General features: G+C 52.3%; 1 protein-coding gene across 6 annotated transcripts in view; it reads right to left on the bottom strand.

Moving 5' to 3' along the window:
- ELN (elastin) overlaps positions 1-24871 on the bottom strand; it is a 90761-nt gene that overhangs the window by 12838 nt on the left and 53052 nt on the right. For all 6 annotated transcript variants that reach the window (XM_065573318.1, XM_065573321.1, XM_065573320.1 and 3 more), the window contains 15 exons: positions 23930-23986; positions 22525-22641; positions 22377-22430; positions 20891-21007; positions 20743-20796; positions 19398-19514; positions 19250-19303; positions 10164-10280; positions 10016-10069; positions 8153-8269; positions 8002-8058; positions 4508-4639; positions 4171-4224; positions 1420-1542; positions 650-703 (listed from right to left, as the gene is read on the bottom strand). In XM_065573318.1, coding sequence (XP_065429390.1) covers positions 650-703; positions 1420-1542; positions 4171-4224; positions 4508-4639; positions 8002-8058; positions 8153-8269; positions 10016-10069; positions 10164-10280; positions 19250-19303; positions 19398-19514; positions 20743-20796; positions 20891-21007; positions 22377-22430; positions 22525-22641; positions 23930-23986 — 1278 coding nt within the window. The remainder of the gene's footprint in view (positions 1-649; positions 704-1419; positions 1543-4170; positions 4225-4507; positions 4640-8001; positions 8059-8152; positions 8270-10015; positions 10070-10163; positions 10281-19249; positions 19304-19397; positions 19515-20742; positions 20797-20890; positions 21008-22376; positions 22431-22524; positions 22642-23929; positions 23987-24871) is intronic.

Below are 24871 nucleotides of genomic sequence, written 5' to 3'. Positions count from 1 at the left end.
GGGAGGCTCAGGGCTGGAGGGGGAGGGTTGGAGGGAAGGGTTGGGGCTGGAGGGGGAGGGCTGGAGGGAAGGGGGGAGGCTCAGGGCTGGAGGGGGAGGGCTGGAGGGAAGGGGGAGGGTCAGGGCTGGAGGGGGAGGGCTGGAGGGAAGGGGGAGGGTCAGGGCTGGAGCGGGAGGGTTGGAGGGAAGGGGGAGGGTCAGGGCTGGAGGGGGAGGGCTGGAGGGAAGGGGGGAGGCTCAGGGCTGGAGGGGGAGGGCTGGAGGGAAGGGGGAGGCTCAGGGCTGGAGGGGGAGGGTTGGAGGGAAGGGGGAGGCTCAGGGCTGGAGGGGGAGGGTTGGAGGGAAGGGGGAGGGTTGGGGCTGGAGGGGGAGGGCTGGAGGGAAGGGGGAGGCTCAGGGCTGGAGGGGGAGGGCTGGAGGGAAGGGGGAGGGTTGGGGCTGGAGGGGGAGGGTTGGAGGGAAGGGGGAGGGTTGGGGCTGGAGGGGGAGGGCTGGAGGGAAGGGGGAGGCTCAGGGCTGGAGGGGGAGGGCTGGAGCGGGAGGGCTGGAGGGAAGGGTTGGGGCTGGAGGGGGAGGGCTGGAGGGAAGGGGGAGGCTCAGGGCTGGAGGGGGAGGGCTGGAGCGGGAGGGCTGGGGAAGCCCAACTCACCGTACTTGGCTGCTTTTGCAGCTGCTTTGGCTGCTGCTGCGGGACTGAGGAGTCCTGGGGAGAGAGCGAGAGGCCGGGATCAGAGTCCTGCCCTGGCGAATAGCCCGGCTCATCCACACGGGCACCACTGCCCCTGCCCAGCTCTGCCTCTGCTGAACCTCTCCTGCTCTTCCCCTTACCCCAGTGCAGCCTCCCTCTCCGGCCGTGTCTGCACTGGCACGAGGGACCCGACCTGCTCGCAGGGGCACAGCAGCCTGTGTCTGTCTGATCCTTCCCTGCGCAGGCTCAGGTCACACGGTGGCACCAGCACCTGCCCCCTCTCCGCCAGCGCTCCCAGCGCTGCCGCTGCCCAGGGAGCTGGGCCAGTGGGATCAATGGCTCTGAGGCTGGCGGGGCTGGGCGGGGCTGACTCTGGGCTGCTCAGACTGGCACTTCTGCCTGCCTCTGACACAGCCAAGCCCACCAGCTCCCATTTGATTACGGGCAGGTCCCAAGCCCATGCCTGAACCGCAGTCAGCAAGGAGCAGTTGGCAGAGCTGGGGTGCTGTACCCAGATCCCGGTCTGAGAGTGGGAGAATGGCAGGACTCCACCTCAGACAGGGAGGGGCAGGAGGTTGTACAGCGGAGGGGTCACTCAGACAGAGCAGCAAGGGGGCAGGAGTGCACTCAGCCACATCACTGTCCAACCCTATCGTATGGTACCAGGGAGGAGTCCAACACACTCATCCGCTACTGGAACAGAATGAGATTGTCTCCAACTCTGCCAGCACCTGGGATGCCTCCGACACCACCGGGCACCAGGCCTCCGACACCACCGGGCACCAGGCCTCCGACTCCACCGGGCACTAGGCCTCCGACTCCACCGGGCACTAGGCCTCCAACACCGCCAGCTCCTGCAGAAAGTTAGATATGTGAAATGCAGCCGTGGTCTGGAAATTCAGGGTCTATAAAGGTATGGAAGATGGCACAGACTGAGGTAGGTCGAAAGTGTGGGGCCTTCAAATAGCATGCAGCTGGATTGTAACGGACAGCGGTGCTTAGATAGCAAAACATTGGGGGCAGTATAAGAACTGATTAAGAGAGATCTGAATGGTGGTGGATGGATAGTGGGTGGGTCTGTTTGGGGATGACTGGATGGACAGTGGGTTGGTCTCTTTGGGGACAGGTGGATGGATAGTGGGTGGGTCTGTTTGGGGACGGGTGGACGGATAGTGGATGTCTGTTTGGAGATGGGTGGATGGACAGTGAATGGGTATGTTTAGGGATCGGTGGATGGACAGTGGATGTGTCTGTTTGAGGACAGGTGGATGGACAATGGATGCTTCTGTTTGAGGATGGGTGAAAGGACAGTGGTTGGGTTTGTTTTCGGGCAGGTGGATGGAGAGTGGATGGGTCTGTTTGGGGACGGGTGTAAGGATAGTGGTTGGGTTTGTTTGGGGACAGATGGAAGGATAGTGGATGTCTGTTTGGGGATGGATGGACGGATAGTGGATGGATCTGTTTGGGGACGGGTGGATGGATAGTGGTTGGATCTGTTTGGGGACGGACGGAAGGATAGTGGATGTCTGTTTGGGGATGGACGGATAGTGGATGGATCTGTCTGGGGACAGGTGGATAGATAGTGGATGTCTGTTTGGGGATGGGTGGATGTATAGTGGATGTCTGTTTGGGGACGGGTGTAAGGACAGTGGTTGGGTTTGTTTGGGGATGGGTGGATGGATAGTGGATGGGTCTCTTTAGGGACGGGTGGTTGGATAGTGGATGGGTCTCTTTAGGGACGGGTGGATGGATAGTGGCTGGGTCTGGTTGGGGACGGATGGAAGGATAGTGGATGTCTGTATGGGGACAGGTGGACGGATAGTGGATGGATCTGTCTGGGGACAGGTGGACGGATAGTGGATGGGTCTGTTTGGAGATGGGTGGACGGATAGTGGATGGGTTTGTTTGGGGATGGGTGGATGGATAGGGAATGGGTCTCTTTGGGGACGGGTGGATGAATAGTGGGTGGGTCTGTTTAGGGATGGGTGGATGGTTAGTGCATTTATTTTTGGGGATGGGTGGCTGGATAATGGGTGGAACTGTTTGGGGATGGGTGGACGGATACTGGATGTCTGTTTAGGGACAGGTGGATGGATAGTGGATGGGTCGGTTTGGGGACGGGTGGACGGATAGTGGATGTCTGTTTGGGGATGGGTGGATGGATAGTGGTTGGCTTTGTTTGGGGACGGGTGGATGGATAATGGGTGGGTCTGTTTGGGGATGGGTGGATGGATAGTGGGTGGATCTGTTTGGGGACGGTGGATGGATAGTGGATGGGTCTGTTTGGGGACGGTGGATGGATAGTGGATGGGTCTGTTTGGGGATGGTGGATGGATAGTGGATGGGTCTGTTTGGGGATGGCTGAAAGGATAGTGTATGGGACTGTTTGGGGATGGGTGAATGGACTGTGGTTGGGTTTGTTTTGGGGATGGGTGGATGGATAGTGGATGAGTTTCTTTGAGGATGGGTGGATGGACAAGAAATGGGTATGTTTGGGGACAGATGGACGGATAGTGGGTGGATCTGTTTGGGGATGGGTGGATGGATAGTGGGTGGATCTGTTTGGGGACGGTGGATGGATAGTGGATGGGTCTGTTTGGGGACGGTGGATGGATAGTGGATGGGTCTGTTTGGGGATGGTGGATGGATAGTGGATGGGTCTGTTTGGGGATGGGTAGATGGATAGTGGGGGGTTTTGTATAGGGATGGGTGTATGGATGGTGGATGTGTGTTTGGCGACGGGTAGATGGATAGTGGATGGGTCTGTTTGGGGATGGGTGGATGGATAGTGGGGGTTTTGTTTAGGGACTGGTGTATGGATGGTGGATGTGTGTTTGGGGATGGGTGGATGGAATTAGCTACATTATTTCCTAAGGGACTCTCCAGACTCCACCAACCTCTTAGTGCAGGGAAGGGGAGTTTCCCAGCTGACTACACAATGGGTCTTGGGCTAGTAGTCACCTGAGGGGCTGGGTTGCCCAGGTCTCATCTGTAACACCGATAGATGTGGATGTGTCTGTCTGGGGACTGATAGACCCCGTCTGCCAGCGAGCGGAATCAAATCTGGGGCCTCCGGAGCTTAGTGCATGACCCTCTACTGCATGAGCTCAAAGCCACGTGGCCCTTAGCGAAGGCTGCAGAGGAGACTCATTAATCTCTCTCTACGTGGTCTCGGAGGGGTGTGGGTTACATATACATTGTGGTCAATACATACCACCCCCCCCCACAAAGGAATCTCTGCCCCAGCTGGGTTGGCAAGGTAATTGCACTCAGCATGTACCATTACTTCGTGTCTGTTCACATGTGGCTCACGCAGTGGCCTTACCCCTTCTCCGGAGGGACCAGTCTGCTCTGAGTGGGAGGGTGCTACATTCTGGAACCCGAAGCCCCAGCTCTGGCCATGACCCCCTCCTGCTGGGACTCGCAGGGAGCCAGCAGTCGCAGGGCACTGTGGATAGCCCGAGGAGGAAGAGTCAACTCACCGTACTTGGCTGCTTTAGCCGCTGCTTTGGCTGCTGCTGCTGGACTGACGACTCCTGGGGACAGAAATGTCTGGAGAATGAGACTCGGGTGGAGATGCATTCCCCAGGGATGGACTCCAACAGACCCCTGGGCATATCCCATCACAGAAAAACACTGTTCCTGCAGCATGCTCTCCCACAGCAGGGACAAGGGGGATGCACCTGGGGATGCTCCAGATTGCAGCAGGTCATCATGGGACTCTTTGCCTTCCCCTGCAGTGGCCATTACAGATCACTGCAGCAGTGAGGATCCCAGATCAAGTGGCAAGTCGTATCTCCCAGTTAAAGCAAAAGTTACCTCCAACGCCGGGCACCAGGGCTCCACCAACACCAGGCACCAGACCCCCACCAACGCCGGGCACCAGACCCCCACCAATGCCAGGCACCAAGCCTCCAACTCCGGGTGCCACACCTGGTACGCGTCCAGCCCCTGTTGAGAGGTTCAGTAGTGAGGCCAGGGCATGAAGCAGGACTGTATCCCCCTGTACTCGGGGGCCCATGATGAGGCTGTAAAGGTCGCCCTGCCATTAGATTTAGAGAGATATGAATGGAGATCCTGGTTTGCCATCCGCTCCCCCATTATCCTCTCAGCCCATGACCAGGCAGGCATCTTACTGCCTGCTCTGGGAGTCTGGCACCGATAGGGGCCATCCAGCCATCCCAAAACAGACCCACCCACTATCCTTTCCATGCCGTCCATTCACCATTCACCCATGTGACGCATAAGAAGTAGGGCCCCAGGAAATGCTGGGAAGTGCCCAGCCCCAATGCTCAATGGGCCCCACGCTGGCAGAGGCAAGTGTCATGTACTCCATGGACATGGTAGAGTACAAGGCTGCTACTAGCAGGTCAGACTGTTGTACCAGATATGGACCTGCCCACAGAGCTTCCTTCTTGGAGAGACACATCGGAGATGTTTCTTCCATGAGATCCTTTAATGCACTGTCTGGCTCTAGCTATGACCTGCTCAGATAAGGATGTTACACCTAGCGCTAACTCGTGGCTGATCAGTATAGGACAATTTAGCATTCCATTACACTCCCCCTTTAAATTCTACATTCCTACCAGTACAGATACAGATTGTTCAGTGAATCTGAATCATACTGTTTTTCTAATTACATGACCTGAATACATAACAACTAGATCATCTAGCTGTCCATTGGCAGCAACACCTGTCTCTGGTCAGTTTGGAATCTTTGAGTCTTCTTCTTATTCTGCATCTGCCATCTGTAGAATTTGCTCATTGATTGTTCTTTCTGAGGAACAAAATGTAGATGTTGATCGCTTCTAGATGTTGAACTCTCCACTGATGGTCTCAATCACATATGATCTGGATGCTGAATTATCTTTTTTTTATAACAGCTGGAGTTGTCCATCCTTTTTCTCCATCCTGTTTGACACAAACATGGTCTCCAGGTTCTAGACCCAGCAGGTCCCCGGGTGATTTCTGTTGTAAAAGTTTTCCGTAAGCTCTTTTTGCCTTTGTATCTAATTTGGCTACTGTCTTCATGTCTGGCCACTTTGGAGATTGATTCTTTTCCAAAGTTAGAACAGTAGTTCTGAGTTGTCTTCCCACCAGGAGTTGTGCTGGACTATATCCAGTAGTCACTATTGGTGTTGATCTGTAGCTCAGAAGACCAAGGAATGGATCTTCCTGCCTTAGGATTTTCTTGTGTGTCTGTACAGCTCTCTCAGCCTCTCCATTCGTTTGTGGGTAATGTGGGCTACTAGTAATATGAACAAAATCATATTTTGTTCAGGATGACTTAAATTCTGCTGCAGTGAATTGTGGTCCATTGTCCAATACTAGTTGTTCTGGAATACCAAAGTGAGCAAAAGTGCATTTCTGTTTCTCCATAACACATGTTGTGTCTTTCAATTACATTATTTCTATATACCTGGAAAAATAGTCCACAATGACCAGGTAATGATGTCCTTTGAATTTGCATAAATCTGCAGCTCATCTTTTCCAAGGTCTCTCTGGTAGGAATGTCTGTACACTGCATGATCTACCATTGTCTCAAGTTTATTTGTACTGAATCTCTTTTCTAAAGTCCAATATCATCAAATCCTCTGAGTTCTTCCACCTTTCGCACTAGGCCCGTCATGGCTGCCACGCTGTGGCTGAGAAGGTTGTTGGTCTTTGATCACACGCACTCTGAATGCCCAGCTTTTGTCTTTGTGTTACTATGGTGAAGTGGCCCAGGCAGTTCAGAATACCCCCAGGGCTAGTCAGAGCTGTGTCAGCTGATTTCAGCTCTGGGAGGGGCAGAAGGGGATTGTAAGTCCCTTCTGAGATGATGGTCACATCTGCTCCTGAGTTAATATTAAAGTGAATAGTCTTCCCATGAATATTCCGTTTCAATCTCCAGGCTGTCATCACGAGTGATAGATTATTTTAACAATGGCACTTGATCGTCTGTAATATTAGTCAACTCCCTGACTGCCTTGGTATGGCAAACAGCTACAAAATGTCCATATTACTTACAGGTGCATTTACTATACCTTGCACATTTGACTAAATATACATCTGCAGGGCTATGAATTTTTCCATGTCTTGTACATTCTGTCTGAAAGGCTTTGTAGTTTGCCTGGGACTCCCTCATAGCCTCAGGGTTTTTGTGGTAGTGTCTTTTTCAACTCATGCTGTGTCTGTTTACAGCTTCTAGGTTACTTGCAGATGTTTCAAGTTGCTCCTGCCTTTTGTGCTACTTTTTGACAAGCTCAGCCTGCTTTGGTCTCTGTGTAGCTGTGAGTAGGTTTAAATCTGTCTTTAATTGCCGTTCCTGTAGCTGGAGTTGTCTGTTGACTCAATAACCAGCCTGTCTCTGATATTTTCATGTTCTGCATTCCCAGAATCAGTTGTCAGCCAATACATGCAGAGCTATTATAAAACATTCAACATTTTCTCCTGGCTCTTGAATTCTCTGGTGGAAACATGCTCTTTCGTAAACTACATTTTTCTGAGATATACAGTATGCATCAGACATAGCCAGAACCCTTTCCTAATCATCTTTGTGACTGTCTGCAGTAAAGGTAAACGATTTAAAGATATGTTCTGTCTGCTTCCCACAGCATCAATTAACATTGATACTGGAATATCCCCCAGTTTCCTTATGGAGTCTTGTAGCAATGCAAAATCTTGAAAAATGTGGCTTCCAGTCTGTCCATTCTGAAGGGCAGAGAAGAGTGGCATGTTGATGAGATCCCACAACCTTTGTTGCTTTTGTTGCTTCTGTTTGCAACCTTTGCTGCTGTTTTCCTTCTGTTTCTGTTCTCCTCTGGCGCTAGTTTACTTTCAACACCATGTTGTAGATGGAAAATTGCAGGGCTGCTACTACCAGATATGGATTGGCCACAGCGCTTCCTTCCCAGAGAGATACACTGGAGATGCGTTCATTACAAGACCTTTCAGTGCTCTGTCTGACTTTAGCTATGACCTGCCCAGATAAGATAAGTGACACAGGGCTCTACCTAGTGGCCGGACAGTAAAATATAGTTTAACATTCTGTTGCAGCGGGGATAGGTCTGCAAAGGCCTCGGCTGCACTGTTGGCATTAGAGACATGTCAGGGGAATGCAGGCTGAGCACTCCCCACCAGGTGATCCCCTGTGCCATGGGACCCTCGTCTCCTGCTGCGCAGCATGGACCGGTCTCTGTCTGCGCTCCATGCTGATGACCCAGTGACGCCAGAGGCTACAGATGCCAGCAAAAAGGACTCTGCCCTGCAACTGGGGAGCCCTGGGGAAAGGGCATAGTTGCAGAGCAGTAAGAGAGGAGGAGCTGACTCACCATATGCTGCTGCTTTCGCTGCTGCTTTCGCTGCTGCCGCTGCTGCCGGGCTTATAGCTGTTTGGGACACAGTAAAGAGAGAGTCAGGGCTGTGAGACGGGGAGAACACAACCCCACAGGACCATCGACAGGGCCAATCATGCAACTTCACCTCCAACTCCTGGGAAACCGCCGACGCCAGGAACCACGCCAGGGACACCGCCAACACCGGGCACCACGCCAGGGACACCGCCAACACCGGGCACCAGGCCTCCAACACCACCTGCTCCTGCAGGGTTAGAGGAGAGAAACCCAGTCCCAGTCAATGCAAACTCTAAGTGCCCAGTGCAGCCGGGCCAGTGCAATTCCGCTGCTGTGCGCTCCCGTCATGTCAGACACACCAAAGGAAGGGGCATTGGAAACATCCTGCGCCATCCTGCCCGTTCCTCTCAGCCCCATACTAGAGGGACAGTCCGACGGGATAGGAATTCATTCTCCAGGGGGATGAAACATCTTCTACTCCAGCAGGGACTAGGGAGGATGTTAAAAAGCAACTGCTAAAGTTATACAAACATGCCAGACTGGATAACCTACACCCAAGAGTTTAAAAGAGCTGGCCAAGGTGGTCCCAGAGCTGTTGATGTTTCTATGTAATACATCTTCAAACCTGGGCAAGTCCCAGAAGACTAGAAAAATACCGATGTGTGCCAGTATTCAAATGGGAAAGTGGGATGACCTGGGTAGCTATAGGCCAGGTAGCCTGACAGCAATCCTGGGTAAAGTTATGGAAGGGCTGATATGGAATGCAGTCAGGAAAGTATTAAGGATGGCAGCATGGCATTTAGCATGGTCTTACAGACAATAGGTCATGTCAAACAAGTCTGGCATTGCTTGTGAGGAGAATACAAGTCTGGGTAACAAAGACAACTATGTGGATATTAAAAAAGAGAGGTGTGGATCTTTTATGGTGCCCAGCCAGAGCCAAGACAAAGTGGGAGGCCAACAGGGGCCAGCCGTAGCTCCCAGATACTCAGCACTCGGCCCCAGACTAAGTTAAACTGCAGGGGGGAACGTTAATTTACGTTGTTGGCGATAGGTCCCCCTGGTACCAGCAGCCAGTGGGAAAACATCTGTAGTAGAATCTAGCTCTAGCAGATGCCCTCACCACCCTTCTTCTCCCTGCGTGACACCCCTTCCTCCACCCCATCATGCCCCTCCCCCTGACCACCCCTCCCCTCCTTCAATTGACAGCCCTCCTCTCTTACACCTTGACACACGTCTCCTTTTCCTCACCCGGAGTGCCCCTCCCCTCCTTCACCTGACAGCCCCTTTCCTCTCCCCCAGCACGCCCCCTGCCTCACCCAGCACCAGATGGCAGAACTGGCTTGAGGTCAGCAGAGCCAACTCAGCCAGCCTTGCACCGCATGGATTCCCCCTACACCAGGATTTCCCCATAGCCCTTCTCTGCCTTCTTGCATGCTGCAGCGTGTGCTTGATGGACTGGGAACTGAGGCCGTTATGTATGAAGTGGATTCACACAGGCTGATGATGGAGCTGAAAAGATCATGAGGGGCTCTGGGAATTCACTGACCGGCACATCCAAAACGGCTTTGCCCGCAGCCCTCCAAACTAAGCCGCGGGATAGCAGCCTGCCCAGAGTGACAGGGGAACGTGCTCTGTGCCGTCACACTGTCGTAGGCTTCCCCACACTCTCTGCTGCCTGCAGGGAGCCTGGCTTGTAGCTGGGGCTGGGCTCCCAACTCGCTTGCTGGCCACCCTGCTCCCCATCGCCAGTGGACCAAACGCAGGAGCTCTCTATGCTGCATGATGCAGGACGGGACGAAGCTCCCTGGGGAACGGGGAGGGGAGGGATGTGAGTACTTCCCAGACAGGCCAGTGGCTCTGCTGATCGCTCCCAAAGGGACAGACGGTCTCTGGGCTCGGACCCCAGGAGCTACACGGTTCCAGGAGTGACAGGCGGGCACCCCATCACTACGGGCTGCATGGAAGGAGAAGGGGGAGGGAGCCAGCTTACCGTACTTGGCGGCTTTTGCTGCTGCCGCTGCTGCCGCTCCTGCTGGAAGTCCAGCTGTTTGGGACACAGTAGAGAGAGAGTCAGGGCTGTGAGACGGGGAGAACACAACCCCACAGGACCAACGACAGGGCCAATCACGCAACTTCACCTCCAACTCCTGGGACACCGCCGACACCGGGCACCACGCCAGGGACACCGCCAACACCGGGCACCACGCCTGGGACACCGCCAACACCGGGCACCAGGCCTCCAACACCACCCGCTCCTGCAGGGTTAGAGGAGAGAAACCCAGTCCCAGTCAATGCAAACTCTAAGTGCCCAGTGCAGCCGGGCCAGTGCAATTCCGCTGCTGTGCGCTCCCGTCATGTCAGACACACCAAAGGAAGGGGCATTGGAAACATCCTGCGCCATCCTGCCCGTTCCTCTCAGCCCCATACTAGAGGGACAGTCCGACGGGATAGGAATTCATTCTCCAGGGGGATGAAACATCTTCTACTCCAGCAGGGACTAGGGAGGATGTTAAAAAGCAACTGCTAAAGTTATACAAACATGCCAGACTGCATAACCTACACCCAAGAGTTTAAAAGAGCTGGCCAAGGTGGTCTCAGAGCTGTTGATGTTGCTATGTAATACATCTTCAAACCTGGGCAAGTCCCAGAAGACTAGAAAAATGCCAATATGTACCAGTATTCAAATGGGAAAGTGGGATGACCTGGGTAGCTATAGGCCAGGTAGCCTGACAGCAATCCTGGGCAAGGTCATGGAAAGGCTGATACGAAATGCAGTTAGGAAAGTATTAAGGATGGCACCATGACATTTAGCATGGTCTTAGCATGTGAGGAGAATACAGTTGGGGAGACAAAGGCAACTATGTGGCCATTACAAAGGGAGGACTGGAGCCTTCATGGGTCCCGGTCAGAGCGCAGACGAAGCAGGAGGCCAACGGGGGCTAGTCGTGACTCCCAGATCCTCAGCACTCAGCTCCAGACTAAGATAAGGTGCAGGGGGGAACGTTAATTTACATTGCTGGCGATAGGTCCCTCTGGGACCAGGTTGTGACAAAGTGGGACTGTTCTTAATGTTTCCTCTAAATACCGTGTGAGTGCCTCAGTTTCCCCTATGCATTTCTTAAGTCTCCAGTGTGCATAAATGGCTGACAATTTGTCTCCTAGCAACAAATGGCCAGGGCCCTTCCCCCCTTGCAAGGGGATAGCTAACTGTGAACAAAGAGATCAGGTGACCTCCTGGCCCGGGAAAGAGACAAAGGCCAGAGAGGAGGGGCTGGAGGGGGTTTCAGTTTGGAGCTGGCTGGGGATGGGAAGGGAGTGCAGACGTGGGTGTCTGCCTCGCTGGGCCCCAGAATGGACCCGGCCGAGGGGTCCCATTTGCCGCTGTACTTTCAAGCTCTGTTTTAGACCATGTTCCTGTCATCTAATAAACCTCTGTTTTACTGGCTGCTAAGAGTCATGTCTGACTGCGAAGTGGGGGTGTATGCAGGACCCTCTGGCTTCCCCGGGATCCCGCCTGGGTGGACTCGCTGTGGGAAGCGCACAGAGGGTTATGCTGAATGCTCCAAGGAGAGACCCAGGAAGTTGAAGCCGTGTGAGTGTCTTGCCCTGAAGACAGTCTGCTCCAAGGGAGAGGAGGCTCCCCAGAGTCCTGACTGGCTTTGTGGGGAGCAGTTCCAGAGCATCGCCCGGGGACTCCGTAACACAGGTGCCAGTGGGAAATTATCTGTAGCAGAACCTAGCTCTGGGAGATGCCCTCCTTTCCCTCACTTTGACCCCCTCTCTCCTTCCCCATCTGACACCCCCTCCTCCAGCCCAACATGCCCTTCCCGTCCCACAGCTGCCTTTCCCCTCCCTTGCTGACACCCCCTCCTCCACTCCAACACACCCCTCTCTCTGACAACCCTTCCCCTCCTTCACCTGACACTCCCAATACGGCCTGACACACCTCTCCTCTCCCTCAGCCGAAGTGCCCTTCCTCTCCTTCACCTGACACCACCTTTCTTCTTCCCCAATACGCCCCCTGCCTCGCCCAGCACTAGATGGCAGAGCCAGCTGGGGGCAGCAGAGTCAACTCAGCCAGCCTTGCACCGCACAGATTCCCTCTATACCAGGAATTCCCCATGGCCCTTCTCTCCCTGCTTTCATGGTGCAGAGTGCTTTTGATGGGCTGGGAACCAAGGCCCTTATGTATGAACTCAGGCAGCTGGAGGCTGACAAAGAAAAGGCCATCCACCAGCAAACCCTGGACTTAAAAGACAAAGAAATTGAGCCCCAGAGACGAACAGGGATTTTACATGTACTGCCTCCGCCATGGACAGTGTTCAAGACTATGGCAGTAGGTTCAAGAGGAGGGTGTGATGTTGCACTCCATATGCTTTATGGAGATATGCTTATGAATATGACATAACTGGAATATGCTTTACGCTAAATACCCCATCTATGGTGTCATTAGAAAGCTTTCAGAGTAGCAGCCGTGTTAGTCTGTATCCGCAAAAAGAACAGGAGTACTTGTGGCACCTTAGAGACTAACAAATTTATTAGAGCATAAGCTTTCGTGGACTACAGCCCACTTCTTCGGATGCATATAGAGTGGAATAAATATTGAGGAGATATATATACACACATACAGAGAGCATAAACAGGTGGGAGTTGTCTTACCAACGCTGAGAGGCCAATTAAGTAAGAGAAAAAAACTTTTGAAGTGATAATCAAGATAGCCCAGTACAGACAGTTTGATAAGAAGTGTGAGAATACTTACAAGGGGAGATAGATTCAATGTTTGTAATGGCTCAGCCATTCCCAGTCCTTATTCAATCCTGAGTTGATTGTATCTAGTTTGCATATCAATTCCAGCTCAGCAGTCTCTCCTTGGAGTCTGTTTTTGAAGTTTTTCTGTTGTAAGATAGCCACCCGCAGGTCTGTCATTGAATGGTCAGACAGGTTAAAGTGTTCTCCCACTGGTTTTTGAGTATTATGATTCCTGATGTCAGATTTGTGTCCATTAATTCTTTTGCGTAGAGACTGTCCAGTTTGGCCAATGTACATGGCAGAGGGGCATTGCTGGCACATGATGGCATATATCACATTGGTAGATGTGCAGGTGAACAAGCCCCTGATGGTATGGCTGATGTGATTAGGTCCTATGATGATGTCATAGATATGTGGACAGAGTTGGCATCGGGCTTTGTTACAAGGATAGGTTCCTGGGTCAGTGGTTTTGTTCAGTGATGTGTGGTTGCTGGTGAGTATTTGCTTTAGGTTGGGGGGTTGTCTGTAAGCGAGGACAGGTCTGTCTCCCAAGATCTGTGAGAGTAAAGGATCATCTTTCAGGATAGGTTGTAGATCTCTGATGATGCGCTGGAGAGGTTTTAGTTGGGGGCTGAAGGTGACAGCTAGTGGTGTTCTGTTATTTTCTGTGTTGGGCCTGTCTTGTAGGAGGTGACTTCTGGGTACTCGTCTGGCTCTGTCAATCTGTTTTTTCACTTCAGCAGGTGGGTATTGTAGTTTTAAGAATGCTTGATAGAGTTCTTGTAGGTGCTTGTCTCTATCTGAGAGATTGGAGCAAATGCGGTTATATCTTAGAGCTTGGCTGTAGACAATGGATCGTGTGGTGTGTCCTGGATGGAAGCTGGAGGCATGTAGGTAAGTGTAGCGGTCAATAGGTTTCCGGTATAGGGTGGTATTTATGTGACCATCGCTTATTAGCACAGTAGTGTCCAGGAAATGGACCGCTTGTGTGGATTGATCTAGGCTGAGGTTGATGGTGGGATGGAAATTATTGAAATCATGGTGGAATTCCTCAAGGGCTTCTTTTCCATGGGTCCAGATGATGAAGATGTCATCAATGTAGCGCAAGTAGAGTAGGGGCATTAGGGGACGAGAGCTAAGGAAGCGTTGTTCTAAGTCAGCCATAAAAATATTGGCATACTGTGGGGCCATGTGGGTACCCATAGCAGTGCCGCTGACTTGAAGGTATATATTGTCCCCAAATGTGAAATAGTTGTGGGTGAGGACAAAGTCACAAAGTTTAGCCACCAGGTTAGCTGTGACATTATCGGGGATACTGTTCCTGATAGCTTGTAGTCCATCTTTGTGTGGAATATTAGTGTAGAGGGCTTCTACGTCCATAGTGGTCAGGATGGTGTTTTCTGGAAGATCACCGATGGATTGTAGTTTCCTCAGGAAGTCAGTGGTGTCTCGAAGATAGCTGGGAGTGCTGGTAGCGTAGGGTCTGAGGAGAGAGTCCACATAACCAGACAAGCCTGATGTTAGGGTGCCAATGCCTGAGATGATGGGGCGTCCAGGATTTCCAGGTTTATGGATCTTGGGTAGCAAATAGAATACCACTGGTTGGGGTTCTAGGCATGTGTTTGTACAGATTTGTTCCTGTGCTTTGTCAGGGAGTTTTTTTTAGCAGATGGTGTAGTTTCTTTAGGTAATCCTCAGTGGGATCACAGGATAATGGCCTGTAGAATGTGGTGTTAGAGAGCTGTCTAGCAGCCTCTTGGTCATATTCCAGTTTATTCATGATGACGACAGCACCTCCTTTGTCAGCCTTTTTGATTATGATGTCAGGGTTGTTTCTGAGGCTGTAGATGGCGTTGTGTTCAGCATGGCTGAGGTTATGGGGCAAGTGATGTTGCTTTTCCACAATTTCAGCCTTTGCACGTTGACGGAAGCAATCTATGTAGAAATCCAATCTGTTGTTTCAACCGTACGGAGGAGTCCAACGAGAGACTCCAACGAGAGACTGCTGAGCTGGAATTGATATGCAAACTAGATACAATCAACTCAGGATTGAATAAGGACTGGGAATGGCTGAGCCATTACAAACATTGAATCTATCTCCCCTTGTAAGTATTCTCACACTTCTTATCAAACTGTCTGTACTGGGCTATCTTGATTATCACTTCAAAAGTTTTTTTCTCTTACTTAATTGGCCTCTCAGAGTTGGTAAGACAACTCCCACCTGTTTATGCTCTCTGTATGTGTGTATATATATCTCCTCAATATTTATTCCACTCTATATGCATCCGAAGAAGTGGGCTGTAGTCCATGAAAGTTTATGCTCTAATAAATTTGTTAATTAGAAAGCTTGTAATCTACTAAATGTGTTCATCCTATTTGTTTGCATGTATTATTTCTATATCTAGAGTTAGGAGAATAAGATATAAACTTGTATCACTGATGTATACATATTAAGTGGAGGCCATCATGGGTGCTCCAGAAAGAATCAGTTGTAAATGGCCTTAGTTTCTTGAAAGCCTTCCTGTGTACGTGTGGGCCAGCCCACGGGTAATGGAGACTAGGGGTCTTACAGTGACATGTGACCATGACATGTGACCAATGAAATCCATCTTAAATCTGGTACTTTTCCATTTAGAAGGAGGGGTGGGGACCCAGAGAGACAAAAGATGCCCACCTTGTGCCAAAGCTATAAAAGGGGATGGAGCAGGACAAAGGGGGCTGCCAGTCATGAGAAAACCCCTGCTTTCCACCTGAGATGGCTGCTGAAACTAATAAGGATTGTACCAGGGGAAGGATTGGGCCCAGACTAGGAAGGAGTCTAGCCTGTGAAAGAAGCTTATTGGAACATCTCTAAGAGTGAGCTATTACCTGTAATCAGTTTCTTAATGTATTCGGCTTAGACTTACGTGTTTTTGCTTTATTTTGCTTGGTGACTAACTTTTTGTTCTGTCTGTTATTACTTGAAACCACTTAAATCCTACTCTTCAAACTTAATAAAATCACTTTTGTTTATTAATAAACCCAGAGTAAGTGATTAATACCTGGGGGAGCAAACAGCTGTGCATATCTCTCTATCAGTGTTTTAGAGGGTGGACAATGTATGACTTTACCCTGTATAAGCTTTATACAGAATAAAACGGATTTATTTGGGGTTCAGGCTCCCAGAAAGGCTGAACACTGGGTGCTGGGAAAGTCCCTGTTAACTGAGAAGTCCCTGGGCTGAGTGAATCTCAGGTTCTGTGAACTGCAGAGAGGTGTGGCCCAACCTCTGGGTCTGTGCTGGAGCTGACTGGAGTGTCTGGCTCAGCAAGACAGGAGTGGAGGGGTGCCTTTTCTGGCACGAGGAATGTTCTCAGTGGTATCCCAGCTAATTGAGTGACAGTCTCGAAGAGAGTCTCTGTGACCGAACCCGTCTGTGTACAATGAAGATTCTCAGAAGGAGAAGGTAAACAATGGACAATTTTTGACTCAGGTCATAGCAAAAGATTTTTCCAGCAAGCTGGAAGAACCTATAAAGGAGGGGAAGTGACATCATCACTTGGCCTCACTCCCCTCACAACTCAACACCTGGAAACATGTCTGGAGAATAAAGCCTTTGAACAGGGGAGGTGGTCTCAGGCTGAAAAGAGGAATCCCAGAAGGAACTGTACCATTAGGGTGAGACACTGCTTGATTCAAATCCTATCTAGTTCATAGAACTCAGATTGCACTTCTACTTTTATTTCTGAGGTAACCAACTTTGATCTCTACGCTTACTACTTATAATCACTTTAAATATCTCTGTCTTTCATTAATAAATCTGTTTTATATTTTACCTAAGACCGTGTGTTTTGGTTGAAGTGTTTGGGAAATCTCAGCTCAGTTTACAAAGCTGGTGTGTGTCCTCTCTGCATTGAGGGATTAGCAGACTGGGTAATGAACTTACACTGGTCAAAAGAACAGGAGTACTTGTGGCACCTTAGAGACTAACAAATTTATTTGAGCATAAGCTTTCGTGGGCTACAGCCCACTTCATCGGTGATCTTCCAGAAAACACCATCCTGGCCACTATGGATGTAGAAGCCCTCTACACCAACATTCCACACAAAAGTGTGGAATGACTACAAGCCGTCAGGAACAGTATCCTCGATAATATCACGGCAAACCTGGTGGCTGAACTTTGTGACTTTGTCCTCATCCACAACTATTTCACATTTGGAGACAATGTATACCTTCAAGTCAGTGGCACTGCTATGGGTACCCGCATGGCCCCACAGTATGCCAACATTTTTATGGCTGACTTAGAACAACGCTTCCTTAGCTTTTGTCCCCTAACACCTCTACTCTACTTGCGCTACATTGATGACATCTTCATCATCTGGACCCATGGAAAAGAAGCCCTCGAGGAATTTCACCATGATTTTAACAATTTCCATCCCACTATCAACCTCAGCCTAGACCAATCCACACAAGAGGTCCATTTCCTGGACACTACTGTGCTAATAAGCGATGGTCATATAAACACCACCCTATACCGGAAACCTACTTACCGCTATACTTACCTACATGCCTCCAGCTTCTATCCAGGACACACCACACGATCCACTGTCTACAGCCAAGCTCTAAGATACAACTGCATTTGCTCCAATCCCTCAGACAGAGACAAAGACCTACAAGATCTCTATCAAGCATTCTTAAAACTACAATACCCACCTGCTGAAGTGAAAAAACAGATTGACAGAGCCAGACGAGTACCCAGAAGTTACCTACTACAGGACAGGCCCAACCAAGAAAATAATAGAACATGACTAGCCATCACCTTCAGCCCCCAACTGAAACCGCTCCAGCGCATCATCAAAGATCTACAAGCTATCCTGAAAGATGATCCCTCACTCTCACAGATCTTGGGAGACAGCCCACCAACCTGAAGCAAATACTCACCAGTAACCGCACACCATACAACATAAACACTAACCCAGGAACCTATCCTTGCAACAAAGCCCGATGCCAACTCTGTCCACATATCTATTCAAGTGACATCATCATAGAACCTAACTACATTGGCCACGTCATCAGGGGCTCGTTCACCTGCACATCTACCAACGTGATATATGCCACCATGTGCCAGCAATGCCCCTCGGCCATATACATTGGCCAAAACGGACAGTCTCTATGCAAAAGAATAAATGGACACAAATCTGACATCAGGAATCACAACATTCAAAAGCCAGTGGGAGAACACTTCAACCTGTCTGGCCACTCAGTAACAGACCTGAAGGTGGCAATTTTGCAACAAAAAAACTTCAAAAACAGACTCCAAAGAGAGACTGCTGAACTTGAATTAATATGCAAATTAGATACAATTAACTTAGGTTTGAACAGAGACTGGGAATGGTTGGGTCATTACACTAATTGAATCTATTTCCCCATGTTCAGTATCCTAACACCTTCAATGGATCATCTCGATTATCACTTCAAAGGTTTTTTTTCTCCTGCTGATGATAGCTCATCTCAATTGATTGGCCTCTTACAGTTGGTATGGCTACTCCCACCTTTTCCTGTTCTCTGTATGTATAAATATCTTCTGTCTGTGTGTTCCAGTCTATGCATCCGAAGAAGTGGGCTGTAGCCCACGAAAGCTTATGCTCTAATAAATTTGTTAGTCTCTAAGGTGCCACAAGTACTCCTGTTCTTTTTGCGGACACAGACTAACACGGCTGCTACTCTGAAACCTTACACTGGTCAGGCTTCTGACCAGGGCAGGACAATACAGCCCTGGGGTCCTAGGCTGGGGAGCTGCGGGAATTGGCTGGAGCCCCTCTTGTTGGTTAGTAAGTGGCTGGCAAAAGCATTCAAGTAACTCAGCTGGGTGTGTCCCTGCCCGTGGATGTCTGTGTAAGTGTCGTACCTGAAGAGATTTGCAGCTTGTCACAGTGTGAGAGGGAGTCCAGGTTGGTGAGACAGAGGGCTCAACGGTATCCCAGGTCCAGGTTTCACCCTGAGGAACCCATCACACATGGGCCCTGGTGAGGGGCTCTGGGAATTCACTGACTGGCACATCCAAAACGGCTTTGCCCGCAGCCTTCCAAACTAAGCCGCGGGATAGCAGCCTGCCCAGAGTGACAGGGGAACGTGCTCTGTGCCGTCACACTGTCGTAGGCTTCCCCACGCTCTCTGCTGCCTGCAGGGAGCCTGGCTTGTAGCTGGGGCTGGGCTCCCAACTCGCTCGCTGGCCACCCTGCTCCCCATCGCCAGTGGACCAAACGCAGGAGCTCTCTATGCTGCATGATGCAGGACGGGACGAAGCTCCCTGGGGAACGGGGAGGGGAGGGATGTGAGTACTTCCCAGACAGGCCAGTGGCTCTGCTGATCGCTCCCAAAGGGACAGACGGTCTCTGGGCTCGGACCCCAGGAGCTACACGGTTCCAGGAGTGACAGGCGGGCACCCCATCACTACGGGCTGCATGGAAGGAGAAGGGGGAGGGAACCAGCTTACCGTACTTGGCGGCTTTTGCTGCTGCTGCTGCTGCCGCTCCTGCTGGAAGTCCAGCTGTTTGGGACACAGTAGAGAGAGAGTCAGGGCTGTGAGACGGGGAGAACACAACCCCACAGGACCAACCACAGGGCCAATCACGCAACTTCACCTCCAACTCCTGGGACACCGCCGACACCGGGCACCACGCCAGGGACACCGCCAACACCGGGCACCACGCCAGGGACACCGCCAACACCGGGCACCAGGCCTCCAACACCACCTGCTCCTGCAGGGTTAGAGGAGAGAAACCCAGTCCCAGTCAATGCAAACTCTAAGTGCCCAGTGCAGCCGGGCCAGTGCAATTCCGCTGCTGTGCGCTCCCGTCATGTCAGACACACCAAAGGAAGGGGCATTGGAAACATCCTGCGCCATCCTGCCCGTTCCTCTCAGCCCCATACTAGAGGGACAGTCCGACGGGATAGGAATTCATTCTCCAGGGGGATGAAACATCTTCTACTCCAGCAGGGACTAGGGAGGATGTTAAAAAGCAACTGCTAAAGTTATACAAACATGCCAGACTGGCTAATTTACACCCAAGAGTTTAAAAGAGCTGGCCAAGGTGGTCCCAGAGCTGTTGATGTTGCTATGTAATACATCTTCAAACCTGGGCAAGTCCCAGAAGACTAGAAAAATGCCAATATGTGCCAGTATTCAAATGGGAAAGTGGGATGACCTGGGTAGCTATAGGCCAGGTAGCCTGACAGCAATCCTGGGCAAGGTCATGGAAAGGCTGATACGAAATGCAGTTAGGAAAGTATTAAGGATGGCACCATGACATTTAGCATGGTCTTAGCATGTGAGGAGAATACAGTTGGGGAGACAAAGGCAACTATGTGGCCATTACAAAGGGAGGACTGGAGCCTTCATGGTTCCCGGTCAGAGCGCAGACAAAGCAGGAGGCCAACGGGGGCTAGTCGTGACTCCCAGATCCTCCGCACTCAGCTCCAGACTAAGATAAGGTGCAGGGGGGAACGTTAATTTACATTGCTGGCGATAGGTCCCTCTGGGACCAGGTGCCAGTGGGAAATTATCTGTAGCAGAACCTAGTTCTGGGAGATGCCCTCCTTTCCCTCACTTTGACCCCCTCTCTCCTTCCCCACCTGACACCCCCTCCTCCAACCGAACATGCCCTTCCCGTCCCACGGCTGCCTTTCCCCTCCCTTGCTGACACCCCCTCCTCCACTCCAACACACCCCTCTACCTGACAACCCTTCCCCTCCTTCACCTGACACTCCCAATACGGCCTGACACACCTCTCCTCTCCCTCAGCCGAAGTGCCCTTCCTCTCCTTCACCTGACACCACCTTTCTTCTTCCCCAATACGCCCCCTGACTCGCCCAGCACTAGATGGCAGAGCCAGCTGGGGGGTGCAAAGTCAACTCAGCCAGCCTTGCACCGCACAGATTCCCTCTATACCAGGAATACCCCATGGAAGGGAGAGGGAGCCAGCTTACCGTACTTGGCGGCTTTTGCTGCTGCTGCTGCTGCCACTCCTGCTGGAAGTCCAGCTGTTTGGGACACAGTAGAGAGAGAGTCAGGGCTGTGAGACGGGGAGAACACAACCCCACAGGACCATCGACAGGGCCAATCACGCAACTTCACCTCCAACTCCTGGGACACCGCCGACACCGGGCACCAAGCCAGGGACACCGCCAACACCGGGCACCACGCCTGGGACACCGCCAACACCGGGCACCAGGCCTCCAACACCACCCGCTCCTGCAGGGTTAGAGGAGAGAAACCCAGTCCCAGTCAATGCAAACGATAAGTGCCCAGTGCAGCCAGGCCAGTGCAATTCCGCTGCTGTGCGCTCCCGTCATGTCAGACACACCAAAGGACGGGGCATTGGAAACATCCTGCGCCATCCTGCCCGTTCCTCTCAGCCCCATACTAGAGGGACAGTCCGACGGGATAGGAATTCATTCTCCAGGGGGATGAAACATCTTCTACTCCAGCAGGGACTAGGGAGGATGTTAAAAAGCAGCTGCTAAAGTTATACAAACATGCCAGACTGGATAACCTACACCCAAGAGTTTAAAAGAGCTGGCCAAGGTGGTCCCAGAGCTGTTGATGTTGCTATGTAATACATCTTCAAACCTGGGCAAGTCCCAGAAGACTAGAAAAATGCCAATATGTGCCAGTATTCAAATGGGAAAGTGGGATGACCTGGGTAGCTATAGGCCAGGTAGCCTGACAGCAATCCTGGGCAAGGTCATGGAAAGGCTGATACGAAATGCAGTCAGGAAAGTATTAAGGATGGCACCATGACATTTAGCATGGTCTTAGCATGTGAGGAGAATACAGTTGGGGAGACAAAGGCAACTATGTGGCCATTACAAAGGGAGGACTGGAGCCTTCATGGTTCCCGGTCAGAGCGCAGACAAACTGGATGGCCAACGCGGGTCAATTGTTTCTCCCAGATCCTCAGCACTTGGCCCCAAACTAAGATAAGGTGCAGGGGGGAACTTTAATTTACATTGCTGACGATAGGTCCCTCTGGGACCAGGTGGCCCTTCTCTGCCTTCTTGCATGCTGCAGCGTGTGCTTGATGGACTGGGAACTGAGGCCGTTATGTATGAAGTGGATTCACACAGGCTGATGATGGAGCTGAAAAGATCATGAGGGGCTCTGGGAATTCACTGACCGGCACATCCAAAACGGCTTTGCCCGCAGCCCTCCAAACTAAGCCGCGGGATAGCAGCCTGCCCAGAGTGAAAGGGGAACGTGCTCTGTGCCGTCACACTGTCGTAGGCTTCCCCACACTCTCTGCTGCCTGCAGGGAGCCTGGCTTGTAGCTGGGGCTGGGCTCCCAACTCGCTCGCTGGCCACCCTGCTCCCCATCGCCAGTGGACCAAACGCAGGAGCTCTCTGTGCTGCATGATGCAGGACGGGACGAAGCTCCCTGGGGAACGGGGAGGGGAGGGATGTGAGTACTTCCCAGACAGGCCAGTGGCTCTGCTGATCGCTCCCAAAGGGACAGACGGTCTCTGGGCTCGGACCCCAGGAGCTACACGGTTCCAGGAGTGACAGGCGGGCACCCCATCACTACGGGCTGCATGGAAGAAGAAGGGGGAGGGAGCCAGCTTACCGTACTTGGCGGCTTTTGCTGCTGCTGCTGCTGCCGCTCCTGCTGGAAGTCCAGCTGTTTGGGACACAGTAGAGAGAGAGTCAGGGCTGTGAGACGGGGAGAACACAACCCCACAGGACCAACGACAGGGCCAATCACGCAACTTCACCTCCAACTCCTGGGACACCGCCGACACCGGGCACCAAGCCAGGGACACCGCCAACACCGGGCACCACGCCTGGGACACCGCCAACACCGGGCACCAGGCCTCCAACACCACCCGCTCCTGCAGGGTTAGAGGAGAGAAACCCAGTCCCAGTCAATGCAAACTCTAAGTGCCCAGTGCAGCCGGGCCAGTGCAATTCCGCTGCTGTGCGCTCCCGTCATGTCAGACACACCAAAGGAAGGGGCATTGGAAACATCCTGCGCCATCCTGCCCATTCCTCTCAGCCCCATACTAGAGGGACAGTCCGACGGGATAGGAATTCATTCTCCAGGGGGATGAAACATCTTCTACAAAGTCATAGAAGGCTGATATGGAATGCAGTTAGGACAGTATTAGGAATGGCAGCCTACCATTTAGCATGGTCTTACAGAGAAGAGATTCTGTCAAACAAGCCTGGCATTGTTTGGGATGAGAATACAAGTCTGGGTGACAAGGGCAACTATGTGCCCATAACAAAGGGAAGACTGGACCCTTCACGGTGCCGCATGTTGTGACGACGTGGATTTTTTTCTTGTTTTCTGCGGCGTTTCAATGGTTTGCATGCGGAGGGGGTGGGACCCAGTTTCCCTGGGTATTACTGGTTTAACGAGGTGAGGGGAGAGGGAGTTTGTTTCTGCAGAGTACCGGAGAGAGAACTTGGGGACCCAGCCGATGGCCGGGAGGATGGATACCCCAGTGACCGGTGACCTGGCGACCTGGTGACCCAGAGACGCAGCCAGTTCTGGCAGTGGGCGGACAATGGGCTGCAGAGTGAGGACCCAGTGACCTAACCAGCCGGTTCCAGCCAGAGGACAGAAGAGGGGAGAGGAGGCCCCGGTTTACGACCCTGTTTACCTGGAGAGAAGACAATGGACAGAGGCGGAGCTTGAGGCCAGTGATCTCAGATGCCCAGCTGGGAAGTGGGGGGGCTCTGGGCTGGAGAGGGGGAGCAGGCAGAGCCCACCTGGAGGCAGAGAGACTGGGGTGTGCTGGGCTGAGGGAGGCCAGGCCTGAGGCCCTGAGAGTTTCCTGTGCTGTGTTCAACCCTCAATAAACCCTCCTGTTTTATGCTGGCTGAGAGTCGCTCCGGTCTAGAGAACAGGGTGGCATCAACCCCTTCGGGGGTGGAGACCCGGGGGGTCCAGAGCGAGTGGACTCCCTGAGGGGGCCAACGACGAGAAACAGGTGTGCTAGGGCTCCGAGAGGTGTGGCTCCAGGAGGTGGAGGGGCCTGACCCCGAGAGAGAGTGGACCCCCGCGAAGGGCTGTCTCACTAACAGGGGCATCCCTCATGGACCGCACAAGGCCAAGAGTGGGCACGATCTGTGAGTCCATGACACATGCACTGAAGGAGTAGTCGGCCATCTTACCGTACTTGGCTGCTTTTGCTGCTGCTGCTGCTGCTGCCGCTGCTGGGCTTCCAGCTCCTGGGATAAAGGAAGGAGAGGAAATCTCAGAAACCTGACAATACACAGACAAAGAACACAGCAGGCACACCGGTTGGCAGAGCCCGGTAAGCACATTCACTTGCCACCCCTGCAGGTCCTGGGATGTCCCTGATTCCGGGCACCAAACCAGGAATTCCACTGACACCAGGCCTGGAGCACCACCAGACCCTGGCAGGGCTCCAGCACCTGCAGAGAGCAACAGGAGTGAGACACAGCACGAGATAGGAGCACAGGGAGGAGAACCAATCCTCCGAGGGGAGAGGAGGGAAGTCCAGGAAAACGGAGCCCATGCGCCCTGCTCCGTCCTGGGCAGGCATGAAGAGCAGACTGGCCTCTCGCTCCAGGAACATCCTGCTTCACCAGTGCAGCTGGAGCCCAGCTTCGATTGGCAGCTTTTTTTGGAGTGAGATGGAAGCCCCGGTTCCAGGGTGCCCCCTCCCAGGCCTTCGCCCAGGAACTGGTTCTGGAGCACCATCACCACCACAAAGGGATGATGGAGCAAGAGGGAAGTTTTGCCTCCATCCAAATCCACAACTGAAAAGGGCTGACTAAACAGGGTGCACTTTGCAGGAGAAAGCTGGGAGCAGATGTCCAAGCTCAAGCCTTCCCGCTGCTCCCAGTGCAGAGCCGGCCCCGTCTCTGCAGGGCCGGCCTATCCCAGCCTGGGACGGGACACACCCCTGTGTGCACTCTGGGCTAAAGCCCTGGGAGCCAGGACGCCAGGCTGGAGCTGTGAACGCACTGATCCTGCAGCACGCTGTGCACCATGGACCTGATTGTCCTGGTTACACTTTGCACAGTGGGTCACTCCAGGGCAGTGACACCAGTGATACTGTAGGAGAACCTGCCTAGCCTTTGTGTTTA

This window comes from Chrysemys picta, chromosome 19, assembly GCF_011386835.1.
Source record: "Chrysemys picta bellii isolate R12L10 chromosome 19, ASM1138683v2, whole genome shotgun sequence".
Classification (NCBI taxonomy): Eukaryota; Metazoa; Chordata; order Testudines; family Emydidae; genus Chrysemys; species Chrysemys picta.
This window is presented reverse-complemented; position numbering and strand designations above follow the sequence as displayed.